The 23568-nt window shown below is 47.5% G+C and overlaps 1 protein-coding gene across 7 annotated transcripts in view; it reads right to left on the bottom strand.

Moving 5' to 3' along the window:
* The window catches only part of syngap1b (synaptic Ras GTPase activating protein 1b), an 87596-nt gene that overhangs the window by 27793 nt on the left and 36235 nt on the right, over window positions 1-23568 (bottom strand). For 3 of the 7 annotated variants that reach the window (XM_052064946.1, XM_052064944.1, XM_052064945.1), the window contains exons 4-10: window positions 5839-5930; window positions 4352-4473; window positions 4011-4164; window positions 3800-3898; window positions 1252-1491; window positions 818-1156; window positions 202-346 (exon numbers count right to left, since the gene is read on the bottom strand). In XM_052064946.1, the coding sequence (XP_051920906.1) occupies window positions 202-346; window positions 818-1156; window positions 1252-1491; window positions 3800-3898; window positions 4011-4164; window positions 4352-4473; window positions 5839-5930 (1191 nt within the window). Of the gene's footprint in view, window positions 1-201; window positions 347-817; window positions 1157-1251; window positions 1492-3799; window positions 3899-4010; window positions 4165-4351; window positions 4474-5478; window positions 5931-12289; window positions 12483-16837; window positions 17601-23568 lie in introns of those variants that run through there. The other 4 variants (XM_052064950.1, XM_052064949.1, XM_052064948.1 and 1 more) reach the window with 4 other exon arrangements.

The raw sequence follows: 23568 nt of genomic DNA on the forward strand, positions 1-23568 counted from the left end.
AGGGCGCTGTTTTACGTTTGACGGAGGGACAGCGCTTAGCTAAAAGCATACGAAGAAAACGGCTGTTGATATTCGACCTAAGAAGGACTATACGGACAGACGCTTTATCAAAAGTTTTTTATCAAAAGTATTTTAAGTTCGTAATCGCATGTTTCGGCCGCTCGCGGCTCGGCGCGGAGACGTTTGACGACGTATACGAACCGATGGCATCCTTGAGGTACTTGTGTCCGATGAGCTTGAGGTACTCTTCTATTGCTTTGGTGGCCAGAGTGTTCTCTCTGAAGATAAGGTGCTCCCGGTCTATGAATCTGTCCACCTCACACATCGCCATGTCCGACAGGAAGTCCTGGACGCACCGAGTCAATCGCAGCAAAAGCATACATTCCTCAGGCTAATGAGACATTCCATCAGACTTTCACATACTTTGTGACATTATTGCCGAGATTTCCAACATTCACTTTGACACAGCTCATGAGACTTCAGTGGACGCATCTCATGAAATTTCAACCTATTTTAGGAGATGTCATCATTTCTCGTGAGACCCTGACGTATCTCGCCAGATGTGAATTCGACTCGACTGTACAGGTAACGGCTCTCAATCTATCTAAAATGGTTCAATGATTTTGTTGTTTGATTGTGTTGCAGCGTGTTATACCGGAGACAAATTCCTTGTGTGTTCTACATACTTGGCCAATAAAGATGATTCTGATTCTGATTCCTGACTTTGACGATATCTCCCGAGACAGCTCAACGAAGTGACGCCACCCGAATAGAAAAGCGGCAAATGGAGGGAAGCCTGGGAATCCCCGGGGGTTACCTTAGCTTTTCCAGTGCTCTGCAGGATGTGCACCAGCGCACAGGCCACCTCCTCTTTGCTCTTGACGCTGAGTACGGGCTCCAAAACGGCGCACAGCGTGCGGTAGTTGTTGGTGACGTACTCCGCAAACTCCTTGTACAGCTCCATGGGCAAGATGTTCATGGTCTGGAAGCGGGACTTGAGGCGCAGCGAGGCGTTGATGATCTTGCCGCCGCCCCCTACGCCCGCCCCTTTGGTGAGGACACTGGGCTGGATGACTGGGTACCACTGCTCCACAAACTGACGCCCGGTGATGCTGGAGATGGGGATGCTCACCAGGCCTAAATAGGTGCTCTTTTCCTGGAGGGGAACACAAGACAGAAACAGGGAGGCGAGTCTTCTCACAAAAGTCTCCAAACCAGGAAGTGGCCTTTTTTTTTTCTCCACAGTCTCACCTTGCGTCTTTTCTTGTCCGTCTCCTTGTAGAGGTGCAGGCGTAGGTTTCGCACGGCGGGCAAGTTGTTGAACTCAAAATGTTCCCCCCAGAAGACAGTGTCGGTGCGCGGCTTGCTGGTGGTGCGCGCGTACAGCATGTCGTCCAGGCACAGCTCGCAGTAGTATCGCTTCTTGGCGGGCAGTTCCCGCGCCTCGATGATCCACAGCTTGAGCACGTTGTCCACACGCCGACTGTTGTCCTGAAAGAGGGAGGGAGTTGGCACGCTACACGCGGGGTAGGAATGATGTCGGGCGAGGCCGTGAGACGGAGGTGGAGCGACAGGAATTGACTCACAAGATGAAGGGACGCACGATTGCGGAGATGGACGGCTCCATCACAAAAGACCCTGGGCTATTTCCAAACGCATGCCGGGCTATTTTTAAACACGCCGGGCTGAGTCAATTAGGCTCGAGTGTCATTTTTGTTGTTGTCAGCGTCTTTAGCAGCTCGGACAAAAAAAAAAAAAAAGTGTTGACGTCTCACAAGATATCGCCGAGATTTACAAATATACATTATGTCTCGCGAAACATGTTAAAGTGTCATTTGTCACAGTCTCACGAGATAGTGTTTCCACGTCACGCGAGATAAGTCAAAAACTCGTACATCACAGTCTTGCCAGGTACATCAAAGTTTCACATGCCAGCTCGAAGTCTCGTGAAATATGTCCAATTCTAAAAAAAAAAGTCACTTGACGTCTTTGTATATAAAGTCATACCTCGGTTTTCAACCATAATCCGTTCCAGAAGGCTGTTCGGAAACTGATTTGTTCGAAAAGCGAAACCACACTCTTAAAAAAAAAAACTTTATTGAACACGTCTGTTCACAATGGAACGCTATACGAGGAAGCGTCACTTCCTCGTGTCAGGAAGGCGAGAGGAGTCAAATGGTGCATTCAAGTGCGCTCAGTTTGTTCGAGAACTGAAATTCGGTCGTCATCCGAGGCATAAAACAACTCAAAATTTTTGAGCGAAAACCGATTTGTTCGAGAACAGAGATGTTTGAAAACCGAGGTTTGACTGTGTGTGTGTATTTATATATATATATATATTCTCACCGGATATATTGGAGATACCATATGTCCAAGTCCCATAAGATACGACGAAGTGTAGCAAGATATGTTGGGAGTGTCGCGAAACGTATCAAAACATCAGGAGATATGTCAAATTCTCATGCGATATTTTGAGGCCTCTTCAAAAATCTCTCGACATGTCAAAATCTCACAGGATATTTCAGTGTCCTGAGACATGCCAAAGGGCCGTCGAGATATGACGATGTCTCACGAGATTGTTGAAGTCTCATGAAATATAACAAAATCTCACAAGACACACCGAGGTCTCATGAGCTACTTTGAGATCCTTCAAAGTCCAAAAAAAGAGATCCGCGGCGATCACGATATATGACAAAATCTCACGAGATACGTGGATGTCAACAAGGTGGCCCTGGGATATTTTTTAACACGCGGGGCGCCGAGTCACGTCCATTAGGCACAAATGCCGTTGTTGTTGTTGTTTGCGGCCCCTCGAAGGCATCGGCGTCATTCGCACTCGGGCCATTAGTTTGCGCTTTTCGCTGTAATTGAGAATTAATAATTAATCGTTTGAAAGGAGGCGGCCATCTGCTCGCTCACGCTGCTCGCCTAATGACTGCACTCGTAAGGCCACAAGAACATCGTCATATAACCATAAAAAAATCATTTTCAATGCAATTTCTAAAAAGTTTATCAATACTGTACAGATGCAATAGACGAGATATTTACTTTTCTAATTCAGTTTTTACTGTACATCTTATTTACATACATACATTCCTAAAGAAGAGAAATATAATAATTAAATATAGCATTTGGGTTTTGTGGTATTTTTTAACAATGATTGCGTAATATACAGTATATATATTTTTTTCATTTTGGCTCATTTTAACATTGACAAGTATTAGTAGCTTGTCGCTATGCGGTCACGAGCTGAGAGCAGCTGTACCTCATGTGACAGGCGGACGTGGCGAGTTGAATCGAATTTCCATCGATGTATCTTCTTAAGAGGCGGCACAAATACAATTCAAGCTTGTTTGTCTTTGCTGTGACTCTCAGCTCTGCTTGGGATCTGACTGATGTTTGCCCGTGTGTGTGTGTGCGTGCGAGCCAGGACCCCCCACGGACAGAACATCTGGATGGCTCGGTTACACCTGATTAATGATTCCGGCGGTCGCTTTCCATCAAAGAAGGCTTTTTTTTCTTTTGGGAAATGATCAAGCACGACTCTTTTCGTAGCATACCATTTTTTGTTTTGTTTTTGTGATGCTAAAACCAGTTTTGGCAAAGAGGCACAGTGTGATGAGAGCCATAGAACAGGACAGAAGACGAGTGAAACTGTGAGCTCCGTTCTTGGCCATGTTATCAGGAAAATGGAGATCGCACACAGGAAATGGAGCTCGGAAATGGACCACAAAACAAGAACAGTAACGGGGGTGGGACAGGGCGAGATTTGTTAGGTCTTTCGTTGCCTCCCCCTCACCTTGTTGGGCTTGACGGCTCTCTGCAGGTTCTCAATCCATTTGTCTCTCTCGGCCGCCGAGCGACACGCAAAACACTTGGTTCCTGATGCCGTGGTCACCTGAGGCGCCGCCCCCCAACCCCCACCCCATCCAAAATAGTTAGTTACCATAGCGACGGCGAGCACCGGAGGGGCCCGCGGTGCCATGTGGACGGCGAGCAGGCGGGCTCACCTCAAAGCAGTACTCTTGTCCCAGGATGCTGGAGTGGACGGGCTTGATGACGGCATCCTCGTCCAGCGTGAGGTCCAGCGCCTCGGCCGCGCTGCTGGGCGACAGCAGGGACTCGTGCGAGTGCGACTCTTTGAAGCTTTGCATCAAGCGTGTTCTGCCAGGTGTAAGGAGCCAGGTGAGCGGAGGGTGGGGGGGGGGGGGGGTAATTGCATCGTTCGTGAATCGCAGCGTGCAACATTCTTGGTCCAAAGTCCACTGATTTCATATCGATTGATTTCATCGTGTGGTGATAAGGGTTGGAGTTACGGCTAAGTGTTCAACGAGGTCAGGCGACTACTGACCTGTCCTGGTCGGCACTGCGGAAGCGAGGCAGGATCATGTGTCGGAAGCTGCTGGTTCGATCCAGTTTGGGCTGACTCTTGGCCCTCTTGATTGAGCCTTTCAACCTCCTGCTCAGGAAACTCTACACACATCAAGGAAAACATCCACGATGGGAAAAAGCACAAGGGGATGTCAACGCACAGGTGGGCGCAGTGCGCCAATACGGCCTGCGGTGGGCAGCGGCGTGCCCGAGAGTGTAAAGCAACACATCCAAGTCAACACATCAGAACAGGAAGTAATGCGCTCAGCGGAGAGGGTAGATAGCTTGTTGCAGTTTTTCTTGGCAAATATTCTATTCTCAATCTTTTACCTTGTTAAAACCTTTTTTTAAAAAATAAATAAATTCAAACAGTAAACCCCCTGCGCCACCCTATGGCGTGGTTTATGTTCCAGACCCACACACCGGCATTGTTCGCAATACAGAAATACCCTACTCAGGTATGTTTTGACCTCATTTATGGTACTTATCGTTTTTAAGGTTTTGAAACATACTTTTAAAGTACCTCAAACGCGTTTAAACAAATCCTGTTTTTCTCAAACTAATACATGTACATTATCATCTGACAATGTACATCAACAATCATGCTCAGGGATGTGAGTTAAAAAAAAAACAACCTATAGCCGTCGCTTTCTGTAGGTGTAAAAAGCAGGACTGAAGGGGATTGAGAGTCAATGTTATCCAGCAAAAACTAGGCTGGGCTTGAAATAATACTTCTTTGTATTGCATTGTGCAAATAAAATAGTGTGCTGCCATCTAGTGGTCGACAGTGAAGTTACAACCAAATAAAAGAGGGATAGAACAAAACAGTGTGACTCTACAAAATAAAAAAACAATTGGACAGAGCTTACTGCATATATATATACAGTATTAAATTAATCCGCTGATTAATGGGTAACCAGATTTTTTTTCAGGATAACATCGGAATCGACATCGGGTGATCCAATCCATATTGGTTGGGTAGATTTCAAGTAATTTCTACAGGACTGCTTGGTAGCATAACATTAACATTTCACGCGACGCTACCAAGGTCATTAACGGTTAGTCGAGCACGATTATCCCCGTCAGGGTCGGTGGGTGTCCACATACCTCCACGGGGGGCAGTGTTGCAATTAGGCTTCCTCCTGCCACAGGACTCCAAGCGGCGGCCCTCCAGGCTCCGCCCCAGTATTGGAAGGGGTGGGAGGAGGAGGGCGAGCGGGGCAAGGGGAGCGACAAGCAAGGCGAGAGGGGCAGCGAGCGGGAGAGGGGGGGCGCGCCGCCACCCTTCTTGGCACCCTTGGGGTCGCGTCGCCCCCGCTGACGCGGAGCGAGGATGGGCGACGCGACAAGGGAGAGCGGGAAGGGCTGAGGCGGTGGGGTGCCGCCGGCCCGCCTGCCCCAGTCGGGGGCGGCGGCGCGGAGGGGCGCAAGGGGCAGCGAGAGGGAACAGGTGGTGGGGTTACTCACGGATTGTCGGAAGGGTTGAAGGGGGGCGCTGGGGGGGAGGTCCATGCTGGGCTGTTTCCCCGTGGCTATGCTCTTCCGCCGAGGTCGGTGATCTGGCGGGACACCGGAACAAGGAAGACGTTAGCGAGTTTGCCGTTTTTAAATCAGTTCCCCGCCCGCAGCGTTGCTTTACGAACTATAATCATGACAATAATAATCATCATCGTCATCATCATAATAATACGCTCCATGAATTGATTTGTGCAAGGTTTTTGATGGTCACCCTTGTCCGACTTCTCAAAGTAATACATGTTCGCCAGGCTCAGAATCTGTCTGCCTGTTTCCTGAACAAATTCACCAAAACGGCATTCGAGCAGCCGCGCCGCTATTTAAACCTGGCGGGCCTAACTGGAGGGCAACTTTCTGCAAGCGAATCGCCCTCTGCTATCAACTTTGTACCAACTTGTTTGTGTTTTCTTCAAGTGATCGTAGAAGCAAAGTGGGCGGGCCTTAATATGTGACAGTCTGAGGACACAAGTTTAGTTTTTATTGTTATGGTTTGAAAGACGCTAAAGAGACATTCATTCATCTTCCGAGCCGCTTGATCCTCACGAGGGTCGCGGGGGGTGCTGTAGCCTATCCCAGCTGTCTTCGGGCACTAGGCGGGGGACACCCTGAATCGGTTGCCAGCCAATCGCAGGGCACACAGAAACGAACAACCATTCGTACTCACACTCACACCAAGGGACAATTTAGAGCGTTCAATCAGCCTGCCACGCATGTTTTTGGAATGTGGGAGGAAACCGGAGCACCCGGAGAAAACCCACGCAGGCCCGGGGAGAACATGCAAACTCCACACAGGGAGGCCGGAGCTGGAATCGAACCCGGTACCTCTGCACTGTGAAGCCGACGTGCTAACCACTGGACTACCGGGCCGCCCGCTAAAGAGACAATGATTATTATTATTGTTGAAAAATTTGACATGATCACTTCAAATGCGAAAAGCATTCAACTGAACCTATGCCGGGTGTTTAAATTGTCAGCTGATAAAATTTTTTTTTAAAGACTTTCAGCGAAAAACATCATTCAACCCTTTCATGCAGCCAGTAAGATGATAACATGACAAGTTGTCCACTGTGGTTACCGCTGTCCCTGAAAGGGTTAATGAGCCAATGATTCCAAAGGCAGTGACTACAACATCAGGGTGTTTTGTGGACTGTTTAGTCAACTGTATAAAAAAAATCATATTTTTCTGCTTAGGAAGTTGAAAATGAATCAATGATTCCCAAAACAGTCCAACTCTGCTTTCGCCATTTTCTGTGCGCCCTGATCACTACCTGCACACATGTTCAGTCCCTATGCGTTCCTCTTTCCATCCATCCTGGCTGATTTTCATTCAGCTGTCCAAATGGTTTTCTTTCAGCTGCCACTCTTTCTCTTTCTCCATTTCTTTTGTGTCAATTCTCTGCGGCCCACGCCGAAGAGTTAAAAAAAAAATAAACAACAGCAGCGGCAGCAGCAGGCGAGACATGCAGCCAATGGCTCTTTGTCAAAAAAGTACGAGTCAAAGGCCACCAAGGGAGCCAATGAAACGTGACCTTAAGAGAAAAGGAGTCCAAGAATCAGTAAAAGGTGTCCAGGAGTGCACCTGCGCAGGTGCGAGGCTGGCACAAGGCCGTGCTTGCGCCTACGCCGGCGTACATACGCGCCTTTCTTTTCATCTGGCCAACCGACCAGTTACTCATCAAGAGAATATTCTTTACACTCAAGTCAACAACTCAATGATGATGCAAATGATATTTTATTTTTCGGCATCATTTTCCAAGTCATCGGCCATTAAAGAATAACGCGACGGTTTTTGAGCAAGCCTCCCCATCACGACGGTAATTTGTTTGCAAAATAAATAAAATGCACTTTTCCGAATCATTACATTTGATAGGTTATAAAGAACCGGAAATAGCCATTTGGTGAGCTTGCAGCGTATTTACTGAAAATAAAAGCTCAGTTACTCGCAAACAACTCAACGGGTCAAGTTCCAGGTGGAGAGAGGACCCCCTGTTTGATTGCAGCTTCACAATTCTTGAACTTGTGATTCAGGGGTGGGGTTGGGGAGGGGCTGGGGGGTTGAAAATCTGCTTGAATTCCTTTGCTCTTGGTCGGGAACTACCTCCCAACCCTGAGAATCTTATTCTCCCCTCACCTCTCTCTTTACAATACAATAATTTTTAATAGATATTATTACGTATTCATTTTACACAAATGAGTAGGAGTTGCTCAAAGCGAGCCACTGTCCGTGGTCCTGAAATGCGGCTGCCCCAATTGTCTCAGTCGCGTGACCCCCTGCTGCTTCATCATAATGCAACAAATGGAACTGACAATTATTTTATAGCCTCAGCATCTGTTGATTATTTTTGGAGTCATTGCTGAATCCGAATATACAAAAAAATATATATACACCGGGGAATTATTTCAGATCAACAAACATAAAAAAGCGACAATGATTCAGTCCGTCTGGTTTATTCCATCAACAGCCTTTGGAAAAAAATCCCCCAAATTGTCGGTGGTTGAAGTTCCCCGTGTGAAAATTAAAGTTGAAAGCGAGAGCTGGCTCTCAAGACGTCCTTGCGGCGCAACAAGTTCCCAACTGAGCAGAAACGTGGGAATTATCTGCTTTCAAACCCCAGGCCGGCAACTGCGGTGCCGTAAGCGGCAATTGCATGTGTGTAATTAACGCCGTGTTTCTTTTCAGACTCAACGCTGCTATTAAGCGCGGCATTGTCCTTGCCAGCCGGACAGACGGCGAGCTTTCACGCCCACGCGCCGCCCGCCACGTCCAATTACCGCTGACATTTTTGCCTTTTTAACAGTGCCTTATTTGAAGTGGAATTTTGAAAAAAAAAAAGGAAGAAAATTGCTCCAGTGGTTAGAAAATCATTGAAGAGCCCAGGTGATCGGCGACTTGCGCACCTTCGTTTGAACTCGGCAAGCACAAAGTACACCTCACCCTGCTCCTGAAAAAAAACACTCTTTGAACATCACACAGTGTTCCAGCTCCCTTCCGTGCACAATGTGGATGAATGTGCATTCCCCTTTTTACTTGACCTCGATGAGCACCTTAATAGTCGGAGCAGATTAGTCCGAGACATTATGTAGTCCTTTCATGGAAAGTGCCAACATGCTCCATTTTGTTGCCTTTTCTGCTCAGGTTGTCATGGCAACACTCGATTGATACCAGGCGGATGGCTTGTTTTCAACAATGCAATGTACCTCAAGAAGATGGTGGCCTGCGTATGATCACAGGTGGCGCAACGCACTCTACAATGATGGACGGCATCGTGGAAGACCGTCCACAAAAGTGGCAAAGATGCTGCAAAAGACTCCACAAAGACTTGTCGTAACACACTCCACAAAGATGGTGGACGCACACGACACACTCGTCAACAAGTTTGGTGTAAAATCCACCAAATATTCCACAAAGATGGCTGACTTATAAAAAACACACAGCGAACTTGCCGTAAAAAATTCCACTCGGTCAATGTGGTTCGACGTGGTAATACACAGCACCAAAATGGCGGCCATTCGTGCAACGCACAGCACCAAAATGGCGGCCGTACTTGCAACGCACAGCACCAAAATGGCGGCCGTTCTTGTAACGCACAGCACCAAAATGGCGGCCGTTCTTGTAACGCACAGCACCAAAATGGCGGCCATTCTTGTAACGCACAGCACTAAAATGGCGGTCATTCTTGTAACACACAGCACCAAAATGGCGGTCATTCGTGCAACGCACAGCACCAAAATGGCGGCCATTCTTGTAACGCACAGCACCAAAATGGCGGTTATTTTTAGCAACGCACAGCACCAAAATGGCGGCCATTCTTGTAACACACAGCACCAAAATGGCGGTCATTCGTGCAACGCACAGCACCAAAATGGCGGCCATTCTTGTAACGCACAGCACCAAAATGGCGGTTATTTTTAGCAACGCACAGCACCAAAATGGCGGCCATTCTTGCAACGCACAGCACCAAAATGGCGGCCATTCTTTCAACGCACAGCACCAAAATGGCGGTCATTCTTGCAACGCACAGCACCAAAATGGCGGCCATACTTGCAACGCACAGCACCAAAATGAGGGCCATTCTTGCAACGCAAAGCACCAAAATGGCGGCCATACTTGCAACACACAGCACCAAAATGGCGGCCATACTTGCAACGCACAGCACCAAAATGAGGATACTTGCAACGCACAGCACCAAAATGGCGGCCATTCTTGCAACGCACAGCACCAAAATGGCGGCCATTCTTTCAACGCACAGCACCAAAATGGCGGTCATTCTTGCAACGCACAGCACCAAAATGGCGGCCATACTTGCAACGCACAGCACCAAAATGAGGGCCATTCTTGCAACGCACAGCACCAAAATGGCGGCCATACTTGCAACGCACAGCACCAAAATGGCGGCCATACTTGCAACGCACAGCACCAAAATGAGGATACTTGCAACGCACAGCACCAAAATGGCGGCCATTCTTGTAACGCACAGCACCAAAATGGCGGTCATTCTTGCAACGCACAGCACCAAAATGGCGGCAATTTTTGTAACGCACAGCACCAAAATGGCGGCCATTTTTGTAACGCACAGCACCAAAATGGCGGTCATTCTTGCAACGCACAGCACCAAAATGGCGGTCATTCTTGCAACGCACAGCACCAAAATGGCGGCCATTCTTGCAACGCACAGCACCAAAATGGCGGCCATTCTTGTAACGCACAGCACCAAAATGGCGGCCATTCTTGCAACGCACAGCACCAAAATGGCGGCCATTGTTGCAACGCACAGCACCAAAATGGCGGCCATTCTTTCAACGCACAGCACCAAAATGGCGGCCATTCTTGCAACGCACAGCACCAAAATGGCGGCCATTCTTTCAACGCACAGCACCAAAATGGCGGCCGTTCTTTCAACGCACAGCACCAAAATGGCGGTCATTCTTGCAACGCACAGCACCAAAACGGCGGCCATACTTGCAACGCACACCACCAAAATGGCGGCCATACTTGCAACGCACAGCACCAAAATGGCGGCCATTCTTGTAACGCACAGCACCAAAATGGCGGCTATTCTTGCAACGCCGGTGTAGCGGTGGCTCAAAAGACACTCGACAAAGATGGCCGATATGCAGTCATACTTTACCCTCCAACCTGCTTCCAAGCCGCCTATCCACGTGTATCATTGACGATAAAAAAACGTTCTCTTCTCCATCCCGTCCGTCTACCTGTTGTACCCGTTCGCGCCATTACATAAGTGCCATTTGCAGACAAGGTAACGCCTCCAGAAACGGAAAAAGCGGCCCTTTGATGAGACTCGGTCTGGCCCGGGGTGGTTGACGAGAAAGCCGAGGAGGGAAGGAAGACGAGTAAGAGGAGGGTGTTGCTATTCAAGCCAGCAGACAAGTTGGCCTCTTTGACTTAGCGACTCCATGAATCATTGACGCCGGCGAAGAGCGCGAGACCCCGCTGGCCTTGTTGTTCTTCCAAAGATGGTGAACTTGATTTGGTGTTTCTCGGAGAGGAGAATCACTCAAAAGCGTTTTCATGTATATCCGGCGACTGACGTTTATGCATCGCTATAATTTATATTCTCTGCCCACTGAGCAAAAGTTAAATGTGTGTTTTTTTTTTTGTTGTTGCTTCATAAAGTTCCAATGTAATCTTGCATTCTGTCAGGCTGTCTGTGGTCGCACTACATACTTCTGCCAACTGAATGACCTTTTTTTGTGTTTTTTTGATGGTGGCGGCAACACACTTCACAAAAATCATCAGCAGCACAGTGCGCAAATATTGTGGACGCGGCACAAAAACATGATGGAAATGACCACAAAAACGGTGGACAGTTATGCGGCAGACACGGCTCGACTCGCTTAATTAATAAAGATGGCTAATAAACGTGACTGCAAAACACTCCACTGAGACGGCAGAGGTCGGGGGAAACGGCTTCCACAAAGATGTCAGAACCTTCCCTCACCAAAGTTAACAAAAATGGCGCTTGTGCGGCAACAAACCCAACAAAGATGGCAGACACGGCTCAACAAATTCCACAAACATAACAGGTGCGGCTTAATACATTTAGCAAAGATGGCAGACATGATTTCACAGAGATGTGGGACTGTTGCAGCACACTCCACAAACATGGTGGGTAGGCTGCAACGCACTCCACAAAGATAGTGGAAACTTTCTCTGAAAATATTCATCCAAGATGGCTGACATGTTGGATAGGCAAGAACAAACCCCACAAAGATGGCGGACAACACGGTCCATGAAGTTGGCAGACGCGTCCACAACACGTTCCATAAAAATGCCGTACTTTGTGCTAGCAAAGTAGATGCTAGTAGATGCTAGCTGCTACAAAGATGGCGGAAACGGCTCGCCACATTCAACAAAGATGGCGTCTGAAGTTCCGTAACACACCGAGAAGACACGAGCCCCTGTCGTTTGATCCCATTTGGCCGTGGCGTCTTGGAGGCAAGAGTCGAGAGGCTCCCAGTTGGGATATTTCCATCCTTTCCCGGCGTCTTGAAGGCGGCATCACGGCGCAAGCGGCCCGGACGCTGCGTTCAAACGCTGCGGAAAACGTGCGAAAACCGCCACGCTTGGGTGTTTATGCAAATTGCTCTGCCAAGCGAGAGCCGGGGACGGCTGAAGAGGGAAACGTGTGGGAGGCCAACGGCTTCCGGCTCAAACCCTTCGAGGGAGCCGGGGGAGGGACGCGCTTACGTTGAGTGGGAGGGAGACGCGGGAGGAAAAAAAAGTGGAGTGGATGTTTGTTTCGGGCTGCTAAGCTAAAGATCTGCTTTGGTTGCGTAGGAGGAACCGGGACGAAAGACGGCAGTGGTGTCAGGTAGGGCGAGAACAAAAACCAGACAAAATTCAGTCTGGTACGCAAAGATGAAGGCTGGAGAGCTGGTGGGTGGCTTAATGCCGTCCAAACGCTCAGTGATTGTTATTTATTTTTGTCTTAGTTGTGGTCAACTAACTACTAACTACTAACCTAACTAACTACTAACCTTAACACTCACCAAATGTATCCAAATCCTGACCCGAACAAATTTACAATAGACCAAACCTGTCACGTCCCGTGTTTGCCAGCAGGGGGCGGGCTTTCTGCCCGCCGTTTACACACCTGTCACCCATTTGGCAGTAATTGCTCAGCCTTTATTTGAACGCTCTGGCAGTCTACTCAGTGCCGGAGAATTCCACGCCGCGCCAATATTCTCTCGCTCAAATTACTATTTGGATTATTTGTTGCCTCTTAGCTTTGTGGCTGTTATTACGCGCCATTATTCCTATTACGTACAAAATTTATATAATCGTCTAATCAGACCTTCCTTGCCATTTGTTTTGGGCAGGCGTTTTCTGTTGTTCCCTTTATTCTATCCCTGGTCCTTATTTTGACCGGCGTTTTTTGTTATTCTCCCTGTCGGGTATTTTGTGTTCGTCATTAAAGACTCCTTTTGTTCTCTGACAAAATCTCTTTTGTGTCTGCTATTTCGGGGGATTCACCTTTCAGTTATTTTGTTGTGCACGAAGCAATAATTCCATCGCTTCGGGCACAACGTGACAAACCCAAATCTAACCTCCGCCCAAGTGAAACTCTCACCCATCCAAACCTCACCTAACATACCTGCGTGGGTTTTCTCCGGGTACTTTAGTTTCCTCCCACATTCCAAAAACACGCATTGGAGGCTGACTGAACACTCTAAATTGTCCCGCGGTGTGAGTGTGAGCGCGGATGGTTGTTCGTTTCTGTGTGCCCTGCGATTGGCTGGCAATCGATTCAGGCTGTACCCCCACCCACACCCGCATAAAGCCCGAAGATGGCTGGGATGGGCTCCAGCACCTCGCACGACCCTTGTGAGGACCCTTGTGAAAATGGATGGATGGACGACCAATGCAACTGTTAACATAACGTTACTTCACCAAACATTAGAAATACAATACAATACAATACATGCTGATTTCTATAGCGCATTCACAACAGCGGCAGCTGTAACAAAGCGCTTAACAAAACAGTTAACATAAAGTAAAATAATAAACACAACACAGAACATAAAACACGGACAGTCATGCAGTTCTAACCACTTTTCCATCACACGCTTTGTTGTTTGAAGCAGTTTGAGATGAAAGACGAGAGAATCAAAGTTTCCTTTAACCAGCGGATCAGAGACGTCATGCTCAAAATGTGCACATGTCAGCTACAAGCTTCAAAAGTCAACAAGAAGCTGTAGCATCCATTGATGAAAAAAATGATTGGTTCACTTCTCCTGTCCCATGGAAATCCACTTCAATTCCAAGTGGCGACTCACGGTTCCAAATACGTATCGGCGATCTTCGCCAACGCTCCTCTCTCCTCACCCTCAACTTCAGCAGCGATCCATCCAGCCGCACCAACGCCGACTGTCCAACAGCGCCGACATAGCCACTGAACAAAACGGGGTTGTGAAAAATGCTGCCCATTACAGGCGCAAAAAACACGAGCGCCCCAGGTCTGTCCAGCACCGACAGTCAATGGCGCCGACATTCCTCCCAATCAAAATCTGTGCTGGTACAGGCGTGCTGCCGAGAAGGCGCAACACCAAGCACAGATACTTCTCCTTTGTTGTGGCCAAAAAACGCTGAAAACAGTCCATATCAGGTCCGCACCATGAAACAACAAACCAAACAAACAAAAAGACAAAAACAACAAAAAACGAACAAAATAGCAAGGCTCTTGAAGAACACTTGCCGAAGGCTGCCTACTCGGGCGCCATCTTGGGGAAAAAAACCTAATATATCCAAGCCAAGCCTCACACATCCCCAGCCAAACCTAACGAAACCCGTCTTCGAACCAAAATGAAACCTAACACATCCAAATTTAACTGTAGCAAGGCCTAAACATAAAGAAAAGTCATTGACTGCAATCTCATCTTACGTGAGAGCTGGAGGCTGCACACTTAGCGGGTCTCCTAACAGCGTGGAGGCAATCGGGCCATTTTTTTTCCTCCCCTGATTTGCGGTTGTTGTGATAGAACACGCCCTACTTGAAAAATACTCAACTGCCGATTGGAGCGCAGTCGCATCCGCAGATATCAATCGCACGGTGCAGCTGCTACTGCTGCCGCCGCACTATAAGCCTACAAAAGATGCTCCCGTCAACTTTCGATGAATTGAAGGACTTTTAACAGGTCAGCTGTGGGGGAAAAAGTCATTAAAGCTGAAAAAAAAAAAACGGTGGACTGAGGCAAACGCCGGCGGAAAAGTAGCCCGAGTGATTTGCAAAGGCAGTCGTTGCGACACTTTGGTTCTCCCAATTAATCATGCAAACAAAAAAAAAACAAAAAATAGGTCACAAGTAGCAGAGTGCAGGTTGCGCCAAATGGATTACACACACACACACACACACACACGCACACACACATACGCAAACCGAATCCTTGAGCTAAATTGAGTTTGGAAGGGCGTCCGCCGGGCAAAGGCAAGTTTTGCTAACTGTAACCGTACCAAACTACCCGAACCAAAACTTCAGCAAACCTTACCAGGACCATACTCCACCGAACCAACCGGGGCGGTGGGGTTGGGTAATAATAGGAAGGGGGACCACGTGAGACCTGGGAAAAAAATTTTTTTGGTACAATAATAATAATAACAAGGCGGCCCGGTAGTCCAGTGTTTCGCACGTCGGCTTCACAGTGCAGAGGTACCGGGTTCGATTCCAGCTCCGGCCTCCCTGTGTGGAGTTTGCATGTTCTCCCCGGGCCTGCGTGGGTTTTCTCCGGGTGCTCCGGTTTCCTCCCACATTCCAAAAACATGCGTGGCAGGCTGATTGACCACTCTAAATTGTCCCTAGGTGTGAGTGTGAGTGCGAATGGTTGTTCGTTTCTGTGTGCCCTACAATTGGCTAGCAACCGATTCAGGGTGTCCCCTGCCTACTGCCCGGAGCCAGCTGGGATAGGCTCCAGCACCCCCCGCGACCCTAGTGAGGATCAAGCGGTTCGGAAGATGAATGAATGAATGAATGAATAATAATAATAATAATAATAATAATAAATATAAAATAATAATAATAATAAATGTAATTGCACTTACACAACAGTAGATGGCACTATTACTTGATTTCAGACAAACTGATGCACCTCTGATCTTTTTTACGGCGGATTAAAAAAAAATGTTCAGAAGGTCATTCCATGTTGTAAGTTGATGTATATTCCACTCGTGTTGTTTTTGTTTTCTGTGATTCACCGGACGTGTTGTGTTTTGAGCCGGCTGTTGTCCCTGCCTGGAGCGCCTGAGGACAAACGCGTTCTCCGGGCAGCAATGCAATGCAGTACCTACAGCAGCTCTAATTTTGGAGCAAACGCCGGCTCCCCACCGGGAACACGAGCGGCTAGAGGTGATGTCGGACAAGTTAAAAAAAAAAAACTTTTCTCCATTCAATGAAGGTCACCTCTCAGTACCGCATAGTCAAGGTAGCTTTTGAAGATATGTGCCGTTCATCGCTATGCCACACTTTCTACAACTTACCACAATGCCAACTCTGTGTGTGAGGTTACTCAATGCGTGCGAGTTCCAAAACGGCGGCATTCCTCTCCCACAGAATTGACGTTGCTAGCCTGTATTCACAACTCAAAAGCTGTGCTGAGTTCAAAATCCAAAGTGATGCAAGGGTCACTCGCTCCAGAGATCTTTTGATCAGTACATCTCTGAATTTGACTCTCTTTAACGCCTACCCGCGGAAAATAAAAGTTGAAAAAAAAAGTTTAAAAAAAAAAAAAGAAAAACGCAACATTTTTCGACAGTAGTAAAACAGTAATATTGAAACTGAATGGTGAAAATAATTCATTCATTCATTCATCTTCCGAGCCGCTTGATCCTCACTAGAGTCGCAGGGGGTGCTGGAGCCTATCCCAGCTGTCTTCGGGCAGTAGGCGGGGGACACCCTGAATCGGTTGCCAGCCAATCGCATGGTGAAAATAATCTTACCTACAAATCTGGTGGTGTTTGTTTTGATGCCTTGACTGCCTTGTTCCACTGTTGGCAGTAATTCCAAAGTTTGCGTTGATATTCCAACGAGCGTGTCCAACACGTGATCGGTTGACAAATCCGGTGTCAAAAAAGGTCAACGTGCATTCCGCCACAAAATCAAAACTCTCCAGCTACCACTTCCAAGGCACACACCCCAAAAAAAAAAAGTCAATCTGGATGATTGCAATTATTCTGTGGCTGCGAGTAGCGCAATATAATCTCCTTCCACAGACAAGACAAGAGAGGACTGCGAGAGTTCAATCGGAGAACAACAAGCGCCGTACAAGTTTTTTTTTCTGTTCTATGGGAAAGATTTATGAAAGGATTTTGACAAAGTGGTGCAAGTGGACATGACGGGACAGGACAAGGAAGTGCATTCCCAGCCAGCCTCCGAAAAAGGTGACCCCCAAAAGTGTCTCCGCGACTAGAGCGGCTCCTCTTTTTTCGCTTTTTCCTTCTTTCTAAGTAGGCCACTGTTCATTATGTGCACGCATCTCTCTCATCAGCATTCGGGGAGAGAAACAAATACAGACGTTAGAAGAACAGGACGACAACGAGGAGGAGGAGGCGCGGCTGCTGCGTTTGGCCCTCCGTTGCCGCCTTCCACAGCGCCTCCTCGCGGGATTCGGCTGAGCTCCCCCTGCGGGGGGCGGCAGGCGGACCGTCCGCCGAGGTGGCTCATCCTTCGGACGGGCCAAAGTAGAAGGACGGCAAGGCTGGCAGACGTGTGCAGCACCACAACGCCGAAAACAAAACAACCAAGCGAAGCTTGTCCTACGCCCGTGCGGGTTTTAGTCCCTCGGCTTGGCTGGCGAGCGGCGCGCGTTCCTCGAGGAATGCGCCTGTGTGCTGCCCAGGCCGGCTCGTCGTCTGACAACAGCTCGCAGCGTGGTTGTGGAACGCATCCTGACTGCACAGGTCAACTACGGCGCTACAGCCGCTCTTTCAATTGCTGGAGAGTGTGCTCCCTCTCTCTCTCTCTCTCTCTATCTCTCTCTTTCTGGGCGTGCGTGCGCGCAAAAAAGGAGGCGGGGTTGGTTGCCATACCGCAGGGACCAAACTGCTTCGCTTACTTCCCAGCCTCCATTTCCATTCCCTTACCCGTCCAATTTGCAATTGGACTTTTTTCTCAAAAGAAAAAAAAATAATAAAAAAATCCGGAAATTTCAACCACCCAAAGGACGTTATGAACGCAAAAAGCTCATTTTCTACATTCAATTACAATCGCTCATTTTTAATTTCTAATTGAATTGCATACATCTAATTGCATCCATACCATAAATGTCAGTTGAATTGAATTGTTTCAAAAAAATGCTTTGGTGGAGCTTGAAAGAAGTGTCACAGCTAAACAACTCGTTTTGATGCGTTTCCATGACGATTATTTTTTAACTTCATGATTCTGCGTCGCGGCCCGGTAGTCCAGTGGTTAGCACGTCGGCTTCACAGTGCAGAGGTACCGGGTTCGATTCCAGCTCCGGCCTCCCTGTGTGGAGTTTGCATGTTCTCCCCGGGCCTGCGTGGGTTTTCTCTGGGTGCTCCGGTTTCCTCCCACATTCCCAAAACATGCGTGGCAGGCTGATTGAACGCTCTAAATTGTCCCTTGGTGTGAGTGTGAGTGCGAATGGTTGTTCGTTTCTGTGTGCCCTGCGATTGGCTGGCAACTGATTCAGGGTGTCCCCCGCCTACTGCCCGAAGACGGCTGGGATAGGCTCCAGCACCCCCGCGACCCTGGTGAGGATTAAGCGGTTCGGAAAATGGATGGATGGATGGATTCTGCGTCGGGAGTCGTGCACTCCTTCTCTATTTCGTACTCACCCCTTTTCAATTTTCATAGCCATTTTAAATATCCCTATTTAAAAAGATTTGGCTGTACAGACTCCGAATTGTTCCCGATTATCGTACAGACCGGTGCTCTACGTTGCTGATGCTCGGACTGAAATGATGAATTAAATAACAGCTAATACGGCCGACCAAATTAAGTCAAGTCAAGAGTATTTCTCGAGCACTTTCAAACAGCCATCGCTGCATACAAAGTGCTGTACATGGAGCGATTTAACATGCACAATAAACAGTAAGACAAATCAATAATAAAGACGGTAGAAAGCACCAAGCAGTAAAATCAAGAACAAATCTAATTAATTTAAATTAAACAAAAATTAATTAAAAAAATTAAAAATTAAACTTAAAAATTAAATTAAACAAAATAAGTGGCTATCTTATTACTATCTCCTGCACTTTATCAACTTCCAATCCCGTCTCCTTCACGGCCGGGGTCATTTTTGTTGTTGTGAGCGTTAGGCGACCCCCAAAAAAAGTTCCTTTACTCATGAGATTTTTTTTTCAAATTAATCAGTCATCAGCTTTTTTAACGACCAAATATTGGCATGCATGGGCCTCAAAAAAATGTGACGTCACGGTGACTCTTCTGCTAACTCACGCGGCGTTCCGTCAGCACGACAAAAAAGTGGCGAGGTAGAAGATTGGGGAGTGACCCCAGCCCCAACATCGCCCATTTGCTGACGTAGCGCGGCGAGGGCCGTCATGGCGGCGTCGAGGCGGCTAAAAATAACATTTGCGTGGCCACAAGCCTCGGTCCCGTCACAGATTTGCCGGTATTGGGCTAACATTCTCCTTCTCTCACTGTGTGTGTGTTTGTGTGTGTGTTTGTGTGTTTGTGTGTGTGAGAGGCTCACGCTTCACACCGTGTGACTCCTCTGTCATTATTTCCATGGTTACCATTAAGTCTGCTGTACGTGCAAGCATCGCCCTCGCTCTTTTATGTGCGTGAGCTGCTTAAATTTGTTTTAAAAAAGACCCCCAAAAAAATAAAATGACGGTGTTCATAAGGACGATGATGTCCTAGATCAGAAAAAAAATAATACAAAAAAGGGGTTAGCAGCACCTGAAGCTAGACTTCCTTCCACTCAAATATTGCCGTCAGCAGCAACAAAATCAATTCCAGCTCAAGGCAACCGGAACAAGTTCCCACATGTGAAAGAAATCGAGTGACTGCGAGTGCGCTAACTTGGCTAGTCGGGGGAATCTCACTCCATTCAGTTACGACGGTTTGTTGAAAAGACAAACGCGGTACGTTTTCCACAGTGACATGTTCATCCCAAAAGAGACACTCCAGACCAACCGTTCTCTCGACAATCACAAATGCTAACTGCAAAACTAAGCTAAAGGACTAGCTAACTAAAGCTAGCAGGACCCAAAGATTCCAAGCTAAAGTTTTTAACATTCAAATGCGAAAGCCAGTTGTGACAATTGATTCTCGTGGAGGGACCATGGAGGCATTTCGTTGCAATTTGTGCGCTATAAATGCCTTACCTCAAATAGATGCCTGGCAAATTTTCCAGCTGAATAATTAAGGCCGGGGCAACATTTTCTGACTTTTTGGATTGAATTTAATTTAATTATTTGTGAGCAGGGAAAAAAAATAAACTACTGAAACTGTTCATGCCTTACCCTAAATACATCCATCCATTCATTTTCCGAACCGCTTAATCCTCACCAGGGTCGCGGGGGTGCTGGAGCCTATCCTAGCCGTCTTCGGGCAGTTCATCAGTTGCCAGCCAATCGCAGGGCACACAGAGTTGAACAACCATTCACACTCACACTCACACCTAGGGACAATTTAGAGTGTTCAATCAGCCTGCCACGCATGTTTTTGGAATGTGGGAGGAAACCGGAGCACCCGGAGAAAACCCACGCAGGCCCGGGGGGAACATGCAAACTCCACACAGGGGAGGCCGGAGCTGGAATCGAACCCGGTACCTCTGCACTGTGAAGCCGACGTGCTAACCACTGGACTACCGGGCCCGCCCCCCTAAATACATGCTGCTGTCAATCAAAAGTGCTTCACATTGCAGTGAGTGGGGGTCCCTAATATTGTGTCCCGTAGGCCTTTCTTATCCGGCAGGGTGCAAGGATAGCACTGCTGCTGCTTTCAAAGAGAGCGAGCGAGAGAGAGGGTTTCTAATGTCCTTACGGTGCAGAAATGACCTCCATACACACACACACACACACACACACAAACACAGACCACGCATGAATTCGGTGTGCCTTGAGGTGATAGCTTCGCACCGAGTTGCTGTGTTGGCCTGACAACTGCTGCCTTCCTCTTTTCATCCTCATCATCTGCACCCTCTTTAATTTAGTCCAAACTGGAACATTTAATGGCCACGCGCACACGCACACAGATAGGGAGGAAACAAAAAGTGCTGCAAACTGTTCTCACACAGCAGCGGGTGCACGAGGGGATGGGAGGGGGGGGGGGGGTTGATATTTGTCACCCAGACAACAGTGCAATTGGAGACAGTGACACTCCACTGGACTCATGGAATAGCGTACAACGTTATACCACAGCGCACCGCATCGCTGTATTAGGTATCTCTTCATTAAGCCCATCGATCAATTGGTTAGCTTTCGAAAATACGCAGAAAATATCAAATCCTGCCTGCGGATTCCTATCACCATCGAACCGGTGTGGTGAAGAGATGGGACTTGATTGGAATGTGGATTTAGGGGGCCCTTGCACACTCTTGACAGCCTATGAAAGGAGCTGTGAGCCAGTTGGAGACGTCTCGAGACCTCCGGCTCAGTCGGACAGACCGCAGTGATCAACTGTTGATCGTTGGACAGCAAAGAGATGGCGGTTTTCTGATCCGCTGGTGGAAGGAGACTTGGAACCGCTCTTCTTTCATCTAGCACCGCTTCAAACAACAAAGCGGATGTAAGCATGGACGACGAGATGTTCTATCAAGAAAGTTGGACGCAGGATGAATGGCAGTGACAAGTTTAGACGGGATGCAGAGCGACGTGTTTGGCTCATAGCTAGCAGGACAAAAAGACCAAAGACGTTGCGACAGGCGCTCTCCATCTGGTATAATAAATAGTGTAGTGATGTTTTCATTAATCAATATATATCGTTGTATTAATGATTATTGTGTTTAAAGTTTGTGTATTGCATAAATGCTTGAATGACATGTTTTTACTGAAACTCTTGAGACACATCCTGTTATTGCCGAAAACTCATGATTAAAAGTAGAAGTACATCTGCTGATAGTTTGTGGAAAAAGTACAAAACAGGATGTTCTCATAAGATATGCCACTTGGTTACACAACAAAAGTAATGTGGCTGGGGGGAAGTGAGAATGGCCACTCACCCCCTCCCGAACACACATTATGGAATAAAAGGAGGAGGACCGAGATCATTCGGTAGAGTCTGCTGCGGGTAGCGTACGGACGCCCAGCGAGTATCGAAGCTCATTCTGCTGAGGATGTTGGCTCTCCATCCTACTGGCATACGGTAAGAGTATATCATAAAACTTGTTTGAACTGTGTTATCATTTCTGTGTGGGACCAATAAATTTGGGGGACAACCTATTGTTGGTAGCCAGAAGTGTCTTGTCGTTATTTCTGAGTGCCTATCTCGACGATCCTTTATAAAACTTGATATTCATTCAAATTGAGTATCAGAAGTGTTTCAAAACACCATCCCACACGTCGGAGATTGAAGTCTGCCGTCAACATCATCATAAGATAAAAAAATAATAATAATTTTGTAATAAAAATAAACATTTTTTTCTGTACTGCATAAGTAAATACATGTCCGCCAAGATGATGTTGATGATGCTGCTGCCACGCTGGCGTGTCATCGTCATGCCGACCGCCGGCTTCCGAGGCACCCACCCCCCCTTGCAAAATGCTCATTGTTTTCCGGTAGGGCGGATGCGCAGGCGGTAGCGTCAAGGTCGCGCGGCTTTCTCGGCCTTCGCCGCCGACCCTTCCGCTTTGCCGAGGCTGAGATATGTGCGTGCTGGGCCATCCAGTCAGTTGCCTGGCCACCATCCAGCCATCCATCCAACCAACCAACCAACCAACCAAACAATCTCTTTTTTCATCAATGGATGCTACAGCTTCTTGTTGACTTTCAAACTTAGCTTGTAGCAGACGTGTGCGCATTTTGAGCATGACGTCTCTGATCCACTGGTAAAAGGACACTTTGATTCTCTCCTCTTTCATCTAGAACTGCTTCAAACAACAAAGCGCCTGCAGGAAAAATGGCAACGCGCCTTGCAGGAAAAGTGGCTAAGATTGCATGACTGCCCGTGTTTCATGTTATGTTTTGTGTTGTATTATTTTGTTATTTGATGTTCACTGTCTATGTTTATGTGAAGAAACCTGCCTTGGGACTACGACTGAAAATTAGCATTTATGCTAGGTCCGGCGCATTTACACTTTTTATTCATGTGTTGATTAATGTGCACTGTCCCGATTAAATAAATAAATAATATAAATCCGGGTTTGAGTAGAAAACAGAGTGGCTCATCTGTAGATACCCCCCCCCAAAATAATTAAATAAATAAATAGCTCATTCTAAAAATAACAATGTTCTGATTTTTAATGCTCTTTTTAAAATACTTTATATTCTTATTACAATTGTATTCATTCATCTTCAGAGCCGCTTGATCCTCACTAGGGCCGCGGGGGGTGCTGGAGCCTATCCCAGCTGTCTTCGGGCAGTAGGCAGGGGACACCCTGAATCGGTTGCCAGCCAATCGCAGGGCACACAGAGACGAACAACCATTCGCACTCACACTCACAACTAGGGACAATTTAGAGTGTTCAATCAGCCTGCCACGCATGTTTTTGGAATGTGGGAGGAAACCGGAATGTGGGAGGAA

The sequence above is a fragment of the Hippocampus zosterae genome, chromosome 5 (assembly GCF_025434085.1).
Source record: "Hippocampus zosterae strain Florida chromosome 5, ASM2543408v3, whole genome shotgun sequence".
NCBI lineage: Eukaryota > Metazoa > Chordata > Actinopteri > Syngnathiformes > Syngnathidae > Hippocampus > Hippocampus zosterae.